Here is a 16,367-nt window from a genome sequence, read left to right as displayed (position 1 = left end):
TTCTGCTGTTACAGTTGTATGTGCATTAGTATATACATTCCTACGGTTGGAACAAACATGAAATCTACTTTTCATAAACAACTTTTCATGTGGATGAAAATGGCCAATTACTGAAGGGAAAAGCGGTTCTCTTTCTGTGACCGTCTTTACAGAAACATAAACATCATGGCAGCAGGGGCTAAGAGGAAACTAAGTTTGACTCGGCACATGATTGGTTTAAGGTTAAAATCTCAAGGCTTGTGGTGGAACATGGATGATCTCCCTTCTGTGGCAGGGGAGAGGAAGGGGAGAGAGAACAGAGAACAGTATCAGTGCTCAGTCTGGCCTCTGGTGGCCACATGCAGCAGGCGCAGCAGCAACTCCGCAGCCGAGCTCCCAGCAGAGAGTCTGGCCGGATCGGAGGCCTCGATCTCCCCAAGACAGTCAGGATCCACTGCACAGCTCTCTGGGAACGAGAAGAGGACTTTATTCAAGCTGTGCCCAAAGTACAATTCATGCCATAGTGGACCAACATTAAAACGGATTGTACCCGAGTTACAGCAGAGGCCTGATGCAGCGCAGCGTCCTCCCTCAGATCCACAGGGTCTCCCTCCTGCCTGGCAGGGGGTGAGCAGGTAGGTCTCCTCCACGCAGCGAGCCGTTTCCGGGGAGCCCAGCAGGCAGCCGAGGCCCTCCCCGCAGCAGACACTGGGGCCGAAGCAGCGGCCCCTGTCTCCGGGGCCACACGACATGCACTGGAGGAGAATTGGTTTAAGCATTAAATCAGATTATTGTTGGAACATCGTCACTTTTATTATTCATTCAAACTGACAATACTTTCACTCCCCCCCCCCCTTATATTCTAACATTACAAATGGGACCATACTCTTAAATACTGGGAAATGGTTTGATGATTTATGATGCACATTTACCTCACTTCAGTATATTGTGTATATTTCTTTACAACTTAAAAAGAGCATGTACATAACTTTTTATTTTTTATTTAACAGTTGAGATGCATCATATGGTGTTTGTTTCCTTTATAAGCGACATACGTTTATAAACACAGAACCTTAAAGTATATATGTTAATCTAATTTCATGCTCCTGAAAAAAAGAAATATATAAAAAAGGTGTATTTGTCACCATCTTTTTTCTACACATTTCTATATCACTCATGACTGATTTCATAATTAATTTTATTATGGTCCTTGACAGATTTTTTATAAAGTTAAATGCTAGTTCTTTACCCATCTGAACCCAAACCATTTCATCAATGATATAACATTTGATCTCTAAAGATCCATGTGCAAATTAATCATATTCCAATTTCCTTATTTCACCCAGTTACTTAAACGCCCTTAAAACAGGCTCAAATGCAACAATAGGACATTTCCAAATGGATATTTCCACAGAAATAAAAACAAAAAAAAGTCCAAAAGAGGACTTTTAGGAGGTACCAAAGTTGGCAGCAGAAACGAGAACGGTCCTCACCTGTCGGATCCCAGTCTCCGGGAGCGCTCGTTTCCCTCCACGGGGGCAGTTCTGGATGTAACAGGCGGATGAGATGGCGATGAGTCCCAGGACGCACAGGGGGAACAAGGAGTGAGGCATCGCTGCTGGTATTGTCCTCCGCCTGGCTGGATGTGGTGTGACTGGCGTGCCGGCAGACTCCTCACTTATAAGCAGATGGACGCGAGAAAATGCGACTGACACTCCGATCTGACGTCAGTGTCGTTCCGCCGTCCACATGTACGCGCACCCGAAGGCCACTTGCATGCGCGCGTGCGTGCGCGCAAGAGGTCGCAGCAGATATGGCTCTGCATCAGATGTCTGCCATCTAACAAATCTACACAAGAAAGCGGAAGATGCCTCCGTTTGTATTCAGGACCGCACGGCACTTAGTTGGAAGAACTTTTTCCACAGAATAATTTCAGCCTCCGCGGGCAGATGGCAGGAGCACACACACACACAACTAATTAGGCTTGTGTACAACTAATTGCATTGATGAGCAATGCGCTCGCTGATTGGGTACAAGTCATGTTGGTCACGCACCAATTCAACTGTCAAGCTCACCCACTGTTCATCTCTGCAGGGCAGCCATTTTTGATTTTATTTAAACTTTTGTCACATGATGGAAAACTGCTCCTGTCATGGCCACCTCGAGGTCACACAAATTATCCTCCTGATGATATTTTAAACTATTGATGAGCACAACAAGATTAGCATTTCAAGTAAACATAAAAGCCTTCCATTCCCGGGTCTCGCTGCATGCTTCGGGTTGCATCTCGGCCATTAGCTGCCGATGCTAATTAACGAGTAAGCAAATGGAAAACCAGAGCGTCAGCAGGTGTGAAGGTTTTTCTTTGATTAGCGTTCAAGCTAAATACATTTAGATTACTGTACTTCTAAACAACGTGAAATAAAAAGTTGAACAAAAATAGTGAAATGAAATTTAAGTAGAAGTACAAAGCAGAACAAATAAGCCAAAGAGACACCACTTTGACGAGCAGAGGCGGTAGGTAATGCAACGCCAACAGAGTTGGATTTAGTATCTTTTATCTGTCGCTCATAGATCAAACAGTGAGGCGGACTTCTCCGTTTCGCATGAACAACAACCGATACGAGCCGCCGCTCTTTCTGAGCGGATACAGGATCATGACCTTGGTTAAGCCTAATGTTGTCAGGGAAACACACATATTGTGCCGTTTGTGATCCCGAAGCCCAATAAAACATATTTTCCACGACTTTTAACCCTTTTGTGCTCCCAACAACAAACTCATAAGAAGTAATTGGGGATGGAAGAATATGTGGACGCGGGAGGACTTTGACATTGTGCACACATTTATTTTCCAACACGACACGTTACAGCAGTAACAGGAAATGAAACCACAGACGCAGTCAGTCCGAAACTTGATCGCGTTACACCAGCTTTAAAGAAAACCGGCTTTCCGAGCCTACCTGAGAAAACACTTGCCATTGCGTGAACTCATGCAAGAATATTTAATTTGAATATTAAATCAGTAAGTAATCAGTCTCAATTCGTTGTTTACATTGTATTCCTGCATTTACTGAGAAGAAACAACCTATGCAACAGTATAGGGAATGTAATTTAACGGCCGAACGCGACCCGGCGTGTTTCTTCCCAATGACCTCGGAGCCTTGGGTCCACTGGAAATCCACTTTCCTCTTGCTACTTCTGTCCCCCAACCTTTCTCTTTGTGCCTCCTCAAAACATCTACTCATCCATGGCTGCAGAACCAAGGCTGCAACCACACTTCAGTGCTCGTTGAAAAGAGAAAGAGACCTTGTTTTATTTGTACATTCTCCTACGCAAGATTCTTGTATTGTAAAGGTCTTTGCTTTCACTGATGTTCTTTCTACCGCTGTGGAAATTCAAAACATTGATTATGTGACATCACCGGTCCAAGGAAAGAACAAGAACCCATAGCAGGACTTGAAGTACTTATAACGTGCGTGAATAAGAACGAATATAGAAATAATTCCAAACAAGTTAGAAATGAGGGATGAATAGTGACACATTTGGCATTTGTTTAGGACGTCATCATATAATCCAACGCCTGTCAAACATGCAGCACCACGCATATGTGAGGATGCACCGTCTATCAAGGAGGGGCTCGGAGGTAGCATCAAACCAAGTCAACAGTCTACAAAACAAAATGTAACCAGGACCTTTCAGCTAGGTTACTTCCAGCTGTAAATGCTGTGTTTTCCCCAAAAGCTGTACATCTGAAGTACTTCACCTTCTATACAATGCTCCTCATTTTTTTTACAGGAATTCCAAAAAGGCGTGACTTTGCCTTTCCGACGACATCCGTCAGTGATGCACACGCATGACATCACTGCGTGGAGTGGGGCTTTGGCAGGCCGGACACAAGATGTGGTCGGGTGTCGGTGTAGTGACAGAGTTCAGTGGTTGAGATTCCCTCCGCGCGCAGGAATGGCAGAGCAAGTGGCCGCAGGTCAGGCGGTAGATGGATGATGCCGATTTAGAGTAGACGGACACCGAGCAGGAACACGCCGAGCACATCTTCTCGCCTGGCAAGCAAATGTGAGGGAAGATTAATCAAATCGGTTAATGGATTGATGTCGATGTAACACAAGAGACATTTCAAAACTCCTCAACTGTCACAGATTTGCGTTATTCCAGTAGTCATAAATTAGATCCTCTCAACAATGAATCGGCGGAGTGTTTTGTGTGTTCCAAAGTGGACATTTCTAAAAACTACCTGGTTGCATGCTTGGAGTGCTGGCAGTCCGACTTTGCTGTGGGGTGTTCAGTGGCTCAGAGTCAGGACCAACCCGTCTCTGCTGAGACAAGTTTGATGTGAAGGAGGGGCGGCCCTGCAGGGCGGAGAGGAGGGCCTCGTCCAGACTGGCTGACAAACGCTGCTCATGAGAGCTGCAGCTGGGGACTGAAGCGGTAAGGTTGAAGGAGTAAACGTCTACACCAACAGACAGGTCAGCAGGAGAAAAAAATTATTGGTTTTAATCTTACAGAACAAGTTATACTAACCTAAAACTGCATCATTTCTTGGTCTTTTGGTTTGAGGTAGTAGTTGCTTCTCAGCTGTCAAATCTTCTGATGATTCGTTGTAAACTCCACTTAGGTCTCGTTTCTTTCTTCTCCACAACTCTGATTTACCATCTATAGTGGGAGGCTGGGAGTTAAATGTGCGATTCCCATTATCTGATGATAATGTCCCATTTGTGCATCTGGTACCAGTATTATATTGAACAGCAGTGTTGTTTATTGAGCTTTCACTGAAACTGGGAGAGTAATGGGACTGTCCATCCACCTTGGAGGCTATAAGTCTTGAGGCCTGTGGATTCTCTCCCTCTGCTCGTCTGCCCAACATCCCGTCCCTCCCCAACATCCCGTCCCTCCCCAACATCCCTTTCTGCAGTACGAAGTGGTCAATGCGGCTTTTCAGTTGGGGGTTGGGAAGAGGCTGGGAGGTGGAAGTGAACGGGACCCCAGTGAAGGGATCGTTCGGGGGTCGCCCCCAGGTGGCTTCCCTCTTCTGGTGCTCCTCCAGTGTGGTGCTGTCCACTGACACGCCACTGGGCAGCAGCATGGGCAGCAACATGACCTCCTGGGTTATCTGGTCGAGGAACTCTTCTGGGATGGAGAGATTGCTGGGGACAGGAAAAAAAACAGATAATTACCAATTTTGCAAGAAAAGTTGTATTTATCTACACTCAAGATGCAGATTCTTTTTAAGGACTGCTTCATAAACGCATACCCTGGGGATGTAGCTGCTTGCAGTGGTGGTGTGATCCTGCTGACAGAAGGGGCAAAAAACACAGGTCTTGGCGGCCGTCTTTCGCCGGCCTCGTGGACTCTTTTAATCCTCTCCACCTCTTCTGCAGGGCAGCAGCGAGCAGGTTGTCCCCACACGGCCAAAGCCTTGAGACCAAGAGCAGATGCTGCACCGCCGAACGGCAGAGTCACGCGAAGTTGCGTCACTGCGCCTAATGAGAGCAAACCCCGACTCCACAGATCCTCCTGCCGACAGTTCGCAGGTGGCGGCGGCAGAGGGGAGAGGAACGGGGGCCGGGGCCTGAAATTTGAGCGTGAGAAACAGACTTGAGTTTGATCCCTGAGTTCGCAACGACCCACAAGTTTAAAGTCCAGTTCAGGATTACTGGGTTCAGTGTTTGATTTAAACGCCTGGCGTCTTTGTTGAGGCTTATCTAGGGCCTCGTCGGGGGCCTCTTCCCCCCACTGTTGAGCCTGAAGTCTCCACTGGTTGACAGTACTCTGGCCATGTTCACCTGCATGCTCTTGTTGTTTTTCTCTCCTCTGTTTCTGGTCCGTTACCTGCACTTGTTTCTTTTGCTGAACACGTTTGTGGCCATGGTCAAAATTGTGGGTGGGTAACGTATCGGAGGTGGTGCTGATCTCGAGTCTCTTACAAGCCTGTCCTCGGTCCATACCCCAGGTCCACAGCTCCACATCCACCCTGCACAGCTCCACCTGGAAGCCAAACTTTAACGTCACCTGAGAGGAATAAAAGGAATTAGTAATGCATTAGTAGTGTTGCCAGAGATCCTACCCACTGCATTCAGCCTGAAGTGCTCACACCTTTAGCTTGTTACTTGAATATAAAAAGGTGATATTTTCAAGACTGCAATTACATTTTTTTAGGACAAAATTGAGTGTAACCACCTCTGTGGAAAAACAATAATCATGAGCTTTGCTTGGCAATCTTCTCATCTAAATCTCAAGCAAGAAAGTAAACCTCTACTCAAGCACGACCGCGGCATCTTACCTGTACAGGTGGCCGTAGGAAGTACTCCAGCTTGAAGCCACGCCTCCTGAGAGCAGGGTCATCCGACACAAGGTTTGTGACATCATAGCCATCTGCACACAGCTGCAGTTGGAAAAATACATTTAATTTTTCTGTTGTAATACAAAGCAAATCTCATGCGTCTGTCCAATTTAATTCTGGAAAACATTTTAAGTTTCAGGCGCTCTGTACAACATCACTTGGAGGGAGAGGTGACAATTTAAAAGACAATGGAAAAATGTGAGGTATGAATAAAAAATATCATTGACCATCTTTCACTTCCAGTGTATTGTCATGATCAGATTACAAAATACAAATAAAAAGAACATAGCGAGGTCAGTTGTGATTCAGTCTCCCACACACAACTTTGTCCTTCTGCTTCTTTATCTTCACATCTACAGCATGACCTCCATCCTTCGCTATTTTATGTGTATCTACATTGAATCTTGCTTTTTTTCTCAGCACATAGTCAACCTATTCTTAAAGTTGAATGGTGCTCTCATAAGACACTACCAGATTGTACAGAGCGTACAGATCAGGAGTTTTATCTTGTTTTATGTCCCAACTAACTTTGTACTCCAGAATTATGAAGCATGGTGGGTTGTTGAACACTTGACAAGGTAATACAACATGTAAACCATACTTTGGTGTTTCATTTGACCCTCTTTACTTAAAATGACATTCAAATTATTTATTTATTTCTCTTTACAAAATCTACCAAAACAAAAAAGATCTTGGGTAGATAAAGAGAATAAATATGAAATAAAAATTAAATCATACCCGCTAAACTAAAAATAAATATGGTTTGAATGGACAAACCAGACCGTTAGATGAAAATGTAGCCTGAGGAAGGTACGGTGTCAATGTGTCAATGTAAACAATGTGACGCACCTTGTTGCATTGAACTGTTGTATGAAAGGGCGGCAGACAGAGATTCAAAACCATATTTTCCAACCTGCGAAGACACAAACTGATTATAGAGCTATACATATAGTGTATAGGTCAAGGCAGTATGTGAAAACAACTCTTTAACACTGACCCATATTGGTTCACAATGCTGTCCAGCATTATTTGAAGCTACATCACTTTCTTTTTTGTGTTTTTACACCGATAAAAGACCTCATGACGTTCATAGACTGACTGACTCATCTCTCATCAACAATGTTCAACAGTGAGTTCAACACTAAGCTCCTGCAGTACCTAAAGTGACTTCCACTTCTGCCATCTGGACAATTATTTACTTTTCTTTATTTGTTGGCAAATTCATGGTAACTCAACACAGAAGATGCATTATATGTAGCTACCACTAAGGTTAGTGTTCATTAACCAACTGTTCAGATAAATTAAAACACATGTTGGGCAGAACATGCTCTGTGCAATTGTGATGGGGATTCTTTTTAAAGTATAATCCGACATTTTCTGAACTAAACAATTTTTCAAATAATCATAAAAAATAACGGAGGAAGTGCGGAAGGAATTAATAATTTGGTTGATTGAAAGAAAATGAAACAACTACTTTAATAATAGATGCATCTTGAATAATCTGCAATTCAGTTGATAGTTCCAGCTTTTCAAAGCTGATGGGTTAATGTTCTGAATAATATATGATAGTCAACAGTATATCTATGAGGTTTGAACTGTTGGTCAGACAAAAGAACCAAACTGAATTACGATTAAGCTAATCTATTAAAAGAAAAATAACTGGAAGATTAAAGGGTAATGAAAATAATAGTCATCTGAAGTCTCGTTCTAATCCAGCCAAATTACTGGAAACTGTGACTGATTTACAGATTAACGTTCTTGGCCCTAATGTTTGAGGCTCGAGTCCTAATAACGTATCTAAAAACTAAAAACATTAGCTAAACTGTGTATTTTTACCCAAAACAATGTGTAGCATCGTTCATCTCTTAGCTAGTTTTTGTAACGCACATTCAAACACATGATATCGATAACTTTGCTAGTTCTGACACCGACACACACTGACACCATTGACACTATCGTAGTAAACTAAAGCATACAGCTTACGTTGCTTGGTTGGAGACAAACCTGGCGGGGTTGACTCTTAAATTGACTCCTCTGACTTCAGAAGGGAGCTAACAGCTATTAGCTACTAGCTAGCATAGTCGGCACAACGAGGGGAACTCAGAAGGGACATTCCTGAATTTAAAATGCGAACTCAATCAAGGGACGCAACAGGTATTTAGTAAGCTTCATTTAATTGCCTCTCCTCTGACACGTATGTGTTCCTTACCTCAGCTCAGCTGTTTCAACATTTAATAACTTTCATTTTGACATCTCTAATTACATTATAGAAATATCCAATACAAATGCTTTTTACTTGAGCACAGTTATGCTACTTCATACTTTTACTTTGCTACATTTCAGAGGGAAATAGTGTACTCTGTACTCCACTGGGCTATAGTTCCTTGTTGTTATGTGGCAGTTTAACATTTTAGGATGCATTGCTATAGATTAAACTTTACGCAACAGCACATACACTATAGTTCACATGTTCACTATAAGTTTGCTATACATTAAAATGCTGCTCAGATGTTAATGCATTATGTTATTCAATTATCAGCACTGCTGCAATAATTTATTCTGAATAATTTACTTTTGATACTTATTTTGTTGATAATACTTCTGCACAAGATTTTCTGTGCAGGACTTTCAATTGTAACGGCAGTTTTGCATCGGTACTTTTAAGTCCAATATCTTTTACAGGTCTCGGGAAGAACATTGCCATAATTAAAAAGAAAATGGGAAGATAAGCCAAACTTTGTGTGGCAGAAATGTGTTTTTCATCTTGTTAATTGTCTAATGACCCCTGATAATGATTCCTCAAGGAAGTCCTGACACCTGTTTGGGAGCCACTGTGATTAAATATAGCTGCCTGTAATATTCCTGTATTCTAATTTGTGGAGTACTCCAAATATTTCATCCGGTGAATCATTTCAAAGCTAATTGGGAGAATCAAATCTTAAACTCCCTCTTAACCATATAGGACAATGGATTTTCTCAATGACAAGAAGTGCTGAATTATTCACATATCTTTATTAGTTCTGCTGAATTTTAACAAAGGGGGGTTTTAATCAAGCCAGAACAGTACTAGTAACATAAATGCAAACAATAAATCTGAAACATGTATAAAATTGGTAGCATTTTGTTCTCTAAACAATGCAATACTGTAACTACATTTATCACCTACATCAAAAGGAACATCATTTTTGGACAGGGTTGCTATGTTTGCACCATCATGGTAGGCCGTTAGGCTATCTACACATACAAAATAAATAAAAAAAAACACATAAAGGAAAGCTCAAATGGCACATATTTTCTCTGTCAGTTCACCATAATATAATAACAGTAATAAAGATGATAATACTATGTAATACCTTAGAGATAAGTTAATATTCTGGGGAAACATCTTTGTATGCTGGCGTAAACAACACATATAAAAGCCATGATATTCACATCTGAGTCTACTGTACATCATAACTCGTGTGTAGGACACTACATAGTGCAGTTAGCCTGAATGCTCCCTTAAAAACACGCACGCTTTCCATTTTTCAGATATATATTTTTTTACTTCCTTCTCCCCTGCTTTGTCTAAATGAACTATACAGAAGAACAGTTCTTCAGTTTTAATTGTCAGTCTCAATGCCCGTTTACCAAGCTTTTCATACTGTACTTAACTTCCCCCACTCAACAAACCAAAAAAAATCCCTTTGCTTTCGATATATCTTCCTTTGCTGTATTGCCACTAGTCCCTCTATCCTCAATCTCATAAGCTGAAGCTTTTTATATGTATACACACACACACACACACACTCACGCACACACACACACACACACACACACACACACACACACACACACACACACACACACACACACACACACACACACACACACACACACTCACACATACAGACATGCACACACACACACACACACACACACACACACGCACACACACACACACACACACACACACACACACACACACACACACACACACACACCCACCCACACACACACATTTACAATCTATAACTTTTATAATAATTTCTTTCTAGTATATCATACATTCTATAAATTTCATTTTAACTTTGGGGATACTGACTGATTACTCAGATCTCTTGACTGTAAATGCACAAAGTGAACGACACATTTATTATAATAACCAAATTCAAATGGTGTGCTTCCATTCACATTCTCATTGCAGTTCAATGAGAATAAATTTGATCTGGGAGCGCTGCAAAAGCCCTCCGATGACCTCTAGTGTTGGTTTTTAGTCACCGCAGACTATCTGCTGTGAAGGCAAACGAGGCTCTTCCACGTCAATAAACATATTCTATATTCAGTTGGGGTTGATTATCGACTAAACATATCTATTTCATTCAGTTTGTAGAAAATATAAACTCTGTTGGTCTTGATGATGCATTTAAATGAGTCATGCATGTTGGACCCTGTGCATGAAATGACTTGAACACTGAATCAAGAATCCGTCTGTGTGACCTTCGACGTCGATATCTGCTGGTATTTAAATGAAATAGTCCAGCCATGTGTAATGACTTTGTCTAACTGGTTTGCTGATATTATAATTATAGCACTGAAAATGATAATCACATTCCTGATTCTTTTTTTGTTTGTTTTTCATCTGTTCCCAGCATTAGCATTATTCTCGTATACATGCTGGAAAAAAATGGAGTAAGGCGCTCTCTGGCCAAAAATGCAAGTTAACATCACACACTGAGCACTATTTCTACTTTTACATTACCAGTGACACAGACTTACAATGAATAAATACCGCATTATGTTCTGGTTGATAATTTCTGACAATATCCCTGATTGTCTCGGTTCTTTTCTAGCATGGGCTTGAAAGGACCTCCGTGTTAGTGCTGTCATCTAAACATTGTCATTCAACATTTTGCTTTTCTGCCCTGCATCAGTGTGGCACACTTCTCATGAACACTGATTAGGTAGGATGCAGTCGTGTGCAACTAGTGAAAGAAAGGCTGCTCAGGAGGTTGAAAAAATCATTGATAAATTGAATGAAGTTCAACTGCTTGTTACTGATAATGTTGGATTACGCAGTCGCTGTTGTTGCTGTTCAGTGTCTTTAGTTGCTTTGAAAAGTATGTCAGACTGTACTGATTTATTCTATTGTAGACTGAAATGTTTTCAACTGTATGCTGAAGTGTTTTTTGTGTGAGAGGTCTTGTACCGAACTGGATAATACGTTGTGGAGCCGCGTCTATATCTCAGTGGACTCTATCCTCTCCAGGCGTGAGGGTCCTGCCCAGGGATTGGCAAGCTGGTGGAGAGACGGAGGGCCCTTCTGGTCTTCACACGGAGGGGAGATGGTGAGGGCGATGGGGCCAGCGAGAGCGGGTGGAGACTGAGGAGACAGAGGGGAGAGGGCCGGTGGTGGAGGCGGAGAATTGGAGGAGGTCGGGGAGGTGGTGGTGGTAGTGGTGATAGTGGTGGTGGTGGACGTGGTGTTTGGTTTGGCTCCCAGCTGGCTCATACGTTTTTCTAAGGCTTGGTTCTTCTGCAGCGTCTCCACATAGCTGAGCTGCAGCTGTGCCTGGTATTTCAAAACCCGCTCCTTCTCGTCCTGCCAGGTGTGTCGCTCCTGGTCGAAGTTGAGGGCCTGCCGGTCCCGCTGCTGCCGCTCCAGGCGCAACGCGGCCTGCAGCTGCTCGAGCTGCCTGCGCAGCTCCCCAGCCTCGTCCCAGTGACCCTCCTGGCCCCGCTGTGGCTGGTGGCCGTCCTGACGCAGTTGCGCCTCGTGACGTAGCTGGGCCTCTTGGCGCATTTGTGCCTCGTGGCAGAGCTGCGCTTCTTGCCGTAGCTGGGCTTCGTGGCGGAGATGAGCCTCCTGACGAAGCTGGGCCTCCTGGCGCAGTTGGGCGTCCGGTCGGATTTGGGCATCCTGGCGCATTCGGATGTCCTGCTGCATGTTGGCATCTTGCCGCTGCTGCACGTCGCGCCACTGAGCTTCTTCGCGTTGCTGCCTCTGAGCTTCCTGCCTTTGGGCTTTGGCTTCATCACTCTGAAGACTCAGCAGGGCGTCAGATGTGGGGGTGAGAGAGTTAATTGAGGGCTCAGAGGGATTTCGTGGGCAGTGGACCAGTCCCCACGGTGGCAAGAGTCCGGCCGCAGCTAAGTTAGGGCTCACGACAACTTCTGCTCCTCTGCTCACTTCACTCAGAGCCCGCTTTAAACTAAGCACCTCTGCCTCAAATACACCCAGCTTCTCTCTAAGGATGGACACCTGGAGAAAGGAAAATATGTATATATATATATATATAAAATATATATCACAGGAAAATATCATTCAGTTTTAAATTCATTTAAATGTATTCTAAATGTCTAATTGCTCACAAGGTGTCTCCTACATTAGAAGAAAAGCAAAACAAGACATCGAAACATAAAACGCATATGTTGTGTACCGGTACATCATTATATACATAAAAACAGATAATGTGCACAAAAATAAAATAAAATGAAGACAGACGTTTGAACAAATACACATCCAGCTGTTGTACATACATGCATGAATGCAATCATGCACACACGTATACTTTAGGCACTCCCAAAATGGGACTGTAGCTGCAGTGACAGCTGATTGCACCAGTCAGTTGAATCAGGAGAGACGATAGGACAGACACAAAAGACACAATTCTCTGAGCCAAGGCAATTACCGTATTAAAGCTGTTGTCTGACATCATTTTATATGAAAATATGAATATCTAAACTTGTTTACAAACTTGAGTCGATAACGTGTTTGATTAATGTTGTGTTTCCATGGCACTTGTACGTTGCGTGTGATAGATGCATAAATTGTACTTGAAAAGAGAAGAATATCGGTTATAACCTTACTGTCTATTTAGTAATAGAATGCACGCCATGTAAACATATTGTATGTGTAGGCGCTGCTCGTGAGCTCATACGGCACAAAGAAAAAGAAGCTGCAGCTGTCCTTGTCAAAGTCTTTGAGGATTTAAACGTTTGAAATTTAAATCGAGATGTAGTGGTGAGCATCCCAATCCTGCAACCTCACTTTGTAGTGAGAATGATGTCTTGTCCATAAATATATACAATTCTACACTGATGACATGCATCCAATTAGCCAATCAGATACTGTGACAAACTATTGGTCACCTATCATTATCAATGTTGGCTGACTGGTGATAAAAGCAGATACATGAATGTTATTGTTGTTGTTAGATACCAGCTAGCCCTATGTCTAGGTTGCAATGAAAACTGACTAATAGTAAATCTTTTCATTAAGTCTGGAAACTGTTTGAATGTATTGTAAACTTGCGTCAATGACTTTGCCTGTTTGCATTTTTCAGATTTTTTTTCAGATTTTCTTCATCTGTTGGAACCCACACAGAGTATTATTTAACGTGTAATTGAAAACCCACCTCTGACAGAGTCCTCCTCAGCTCTCCCTCACACTTCTCCAGCTCCACACTCTTGGTGCTGTAGGAGTCCTTCAGGCCCAGCATGGTCTCCTCCCGCTCCCTCAGCTGGGCATTGAGCTCCTTCAGCTGGCCTCTCAGGGCCACCATCTCTCCAGCTCGCTGGGTCACTTCCGCCTGACTCTCCCTCAGCTGCTGCTTCAGCAGGGAGATCTCTCCCGCCTTCTGACACACCTGCCACATAAAGAACCAGTGGGTGAGCAGCACAAACACACACACACACACACACACACTTATGGGCAGCTTCACACACACCCTTGTACTCCACTGCTCAGTCTACCATGATGGAACCCTGATAACATTTTACTGATCCAGTCGAGCGCACCAAGTCATATAAACATATCTCACCTCCCACTTGGTCTCCTCCAGACGAGGCAAGATGTCAGCCTGCTCCTTCCTGTAATCCAGACACTTTCTCTCCAGATCCTCTCTCTGGGCCAACAGAGCCGCCATCTCCTCCTGGAGCCTCCTCTTGTCCTGGGACAGACGGCCAATCTGGGCCTGCAGGGCCGTCTGGGAGCGCTGAGCCCGACGGGTAACCTAGAGATAAAATGTACAAACACGTTGTGAGTTTTGACAGTTTCCATCTGTATGTGGAACGTCCAAAATATATGTACGGTTCCTACCATGACCCGCATCTTAACTCCAAAATATACCATTAAACCCCTTTGGAGAGATTCTCGAGATGCGAGTGAAGTAAAAAATAAAGTGCAGTCACTTCCTGAGGATCAAAATGTGTGGCGAGTTCACCTGCTGCAGACGCGAAGCGTAGTTCTGTCTCAGCTCGTCCATCTGTCGCTCCCAGACACGTTGCTTCTCCTCAAACACCTGAATGATTGCAGCCTCACTTTGGTCCAGATTTCTGCGCATATGCTGCACCTGGTAGAAAAGAAGGCCACAAAACAGCCAGTTAGACGGTAAAAGTACAAGAAGTCCAACTTGGATGACAAAATGTGGGACTATCATACAATCTACTCAAGATCAGAACTAAATCTTTAAACGCTGGCAAGTATGCTCCTCCTTGTCAACTAAGTGCGAAACAGATGCACGTCAGACATGTCTGATGTGACCTCTGACCTCTTGCTCTTTCTCCCACAAGCGGTCCTCGAGGTCCTGTATGATGTCATCGGACGAGGGGGAGGGGCGTAGAGGTGCTGGGGCGTCACTCAGGTGGCTCAGCCTCTGATAGGACGAGGAGCTTTTCCCCGAGGAGGACCGGCCACTGTCTGAGGCGCTGAGCCCGTTCTGCAGGAAAGGACCACATCGCGACACGTCAGAGACGATGACAGCAGGGTGCGTTAAGCAGCAGACTGAGTGAGTGTGTGGGTGATGGTCGTACCTGGTAGCCAGGCTTTTCAAGCTTTTCGAGGCCTGCAGCTGCCCCAACCATGCCCAACCTGTTGATGTGGCTGGTGGAAGCACTGAGAGGCCCTAGGACTGCCGGGGGCCCACAACCGGACCCCAAGCCCGTATAGGTGGGCAGGCTGGTCAGGGAGTTCCTCCCTGAGTCAGACATCCCTCCCTGAACCACTTCAATACCGTTTCCCCCGCCCTCAGTTCTGCTGACCCTCACTGGGCTGTCCTGGTCCAGGAGCAGGGCCTCTGGGACCCCTCCTGATTCTCCTCCCGCTCCATCCCTTCCTCTCCTGCCTCCTCTGCTCTCACTGAACCCTTCACTCCTTGCCTCAGTCTTGCCCTCGCTCCCAGCCACTCCTGCCTGGCCCACCAGGTTCTGCATGGAGTGGAAGCTCTTGGGAACCACCGGCTTGAAGGCAGAGGGACGAACAAGGCCTGAGTTGTTCTGCATCGCCTAAGACAGAGAAGGAGGAAGGAAGAGAGACGGAGAAATAAGAGAGAAAAGCATCAGCGTGTTAAAGTGTACTGCATAACAACACAATATGGGAGATGAATTATAAATATTATGATATATTTAGGACTGGTTGAGATGCATTTGGTTTATTTTCTGATGCACTTTAATCTTTCCAAACAGGTTCATGCTGGATGGCACAAAACACGTTTTTAAAAGGGGGAATTTTAGTCTACCTTAATACAATACTAAAATGTGTTTTTTGGTGGCTAAAATCATTCCTCCTATTTATACTGGCCTTGATGGGATCCCTTTCTCAAGGGACAGATTTGAGAAGGTTCACAGTTCTCGGTCTGTGCAAAACTGCCTTCTTTGTATCTTCGGGCAGTCTCAGGTGACCAAATAAAGTCGCCAATGTTCCAGTTGTTTTAGTAAAACTTTCCCCTTTGTGTTAGTAGCCCTCCACCTCCGCTGCTCAGCAAGGACACACTGTTCTGGGAAAGGAGGGAATAGCTTCGGCTGAAGGGGTAAAGCTAAACTAAACATTTGACCAAGAAATAAGCACGGATTCAATAAAAGTCGGGAAAATAAATAGTTTTTCCACTATTTCCTAATCATCTCATGACCCTTTACATTCATTTTACTACCGCTTGGAAGGTGCTGACCCCCAGGTTGGGAGCAACTGTCCTAAATCTTGAAGTACCTGCTCCAGTTTCCCCGACACTGGCAGGATCTTGGGCGGGTTGTGGTTCGGAGGGTTATGGCTCCCCGG

General features: G+C 44.1%; 3 protein-coding genes across 6 annotated transcripts in view; all 3 read right to left on the bottom strand.

Annotated features, from left to right (window-relative positions):
- Positions 1–308: 308 nt before the first annotated feature.
- On the bottom strand, positions 309–1,619 carry avp (arginine vasopressin). The gene is made up of 3 exons (XM_034542289.1): positions 1,473–1,619; positions 530–734; positions 309–445 (listed from the first exon to the last, which is right to left on the bottom strand). Exons 1-3 carry the CDS (start codon positions 1,590–1,592, stop codon positions 309–311), a joined length of 462 nt encoding a protein of 153 aa, XP_034398180.1. The 5' UTR covers positions 1,593–1,619.
- Positions 1,620–2,804: 1,185 nt separating this feature from the next.
- On the bottom strand, positions 2,805–8,420 carry ubox5 (U-box domain containing 5). 4 transcript variants are annotated; one of them, XM_034542275.1, is made up of 8 exons: positions 8,318–8,420; positions 7,184–7,247; positions 6,275–6,376; positions 5,246–6,003; positions 4,516–5,138; positions 4,229–4,414; positions 3,778–4,037; positions 2,805–3,633 (listed from the first exon to the last, which is right to left on the bottom strand). In XM_034542275.1, exons 2-7 carry the CDS (start codon positions 7,235–7,237, stop codon positions 3,817–3,819), a joined length of 1,944 nt encoding a protein of 647 aa, XP_034398166.1. In that variant the 5' UTR covers positions 7,238–7,247; positions 8,318–8,420; the 3' UTR covers positions 2,805–3,633; positions 3,778–3,816. The 4 variants fall into 4 exon arrangements, with proteins under 4 accessions (XP_034398166.1, XP_034398165.1, XP_034398167.1 ...); XM_034542274.1 differs by having other exon boundaries at positions 2,805–4,037; XM_034542276.1 differs by having other exon boundaries at positions 2,805–4,037; positions 8,339–8,418.
- Positions 8,421–11,552: 3,132 nt separating this feature from the next.
- lzts3b (leucine zipper, putative tumor suppressor family member 3b) overlaps positions 11,553–16,367 on the bottom strand; it is a 4,980-nt gene continuing 165 nt past the window's right edge. The window contains exons 1-7 of the mRNA XM_034542272.1: positions 16,299–16,367; positions 15,128–15,598; positions 14,866–15,033; positions 14,539–14,667; positions 14,137–14,328; positions 13,732–13,962; positions 11,553–12,575 (exon numbers count right to left, since the gene is read on the bottom strand). The exon at positions 16,299–16,367 is cut by the window's right edge and continues 165 nt beyond it. Of these exons, the coding sequence (XP_034398163.1) occupies positions 11,553–12,575; positions 13,732–13,962; positions 14,137–14,328; positions 14,539–14,667; positions 14,866–15,033; positions 15,128–15,598; positions 16,299–16,367 (2,283 nt within the window). The remainder of the gene's footprint in view (positions 12,576–13,731; positions 13,963–14,136; positions 14,329–14,538; positions 14,668–14,865; positions 15,034–15,127; positions 15,599–16,298) is intronic.

Source organism: Cyclopterus lumpus, chromosome 9 (genome assembly GCF_009769545.1).
Source record: "Cyclopterus lumpus isolate fCycLum1 chromosome 9, fCycLum1.pri, whole genome shotgun sequence".
Lineage (NCBI taxonomy): Eukaryota > Metazoa > Chordata > Actinopteri > Perciformes > Cyclopteridae > Cyclopterus > Cyclopterus lumpus.
This window is presented reverse-complemented; position numbering and strand designations above follow the sequence as displayed.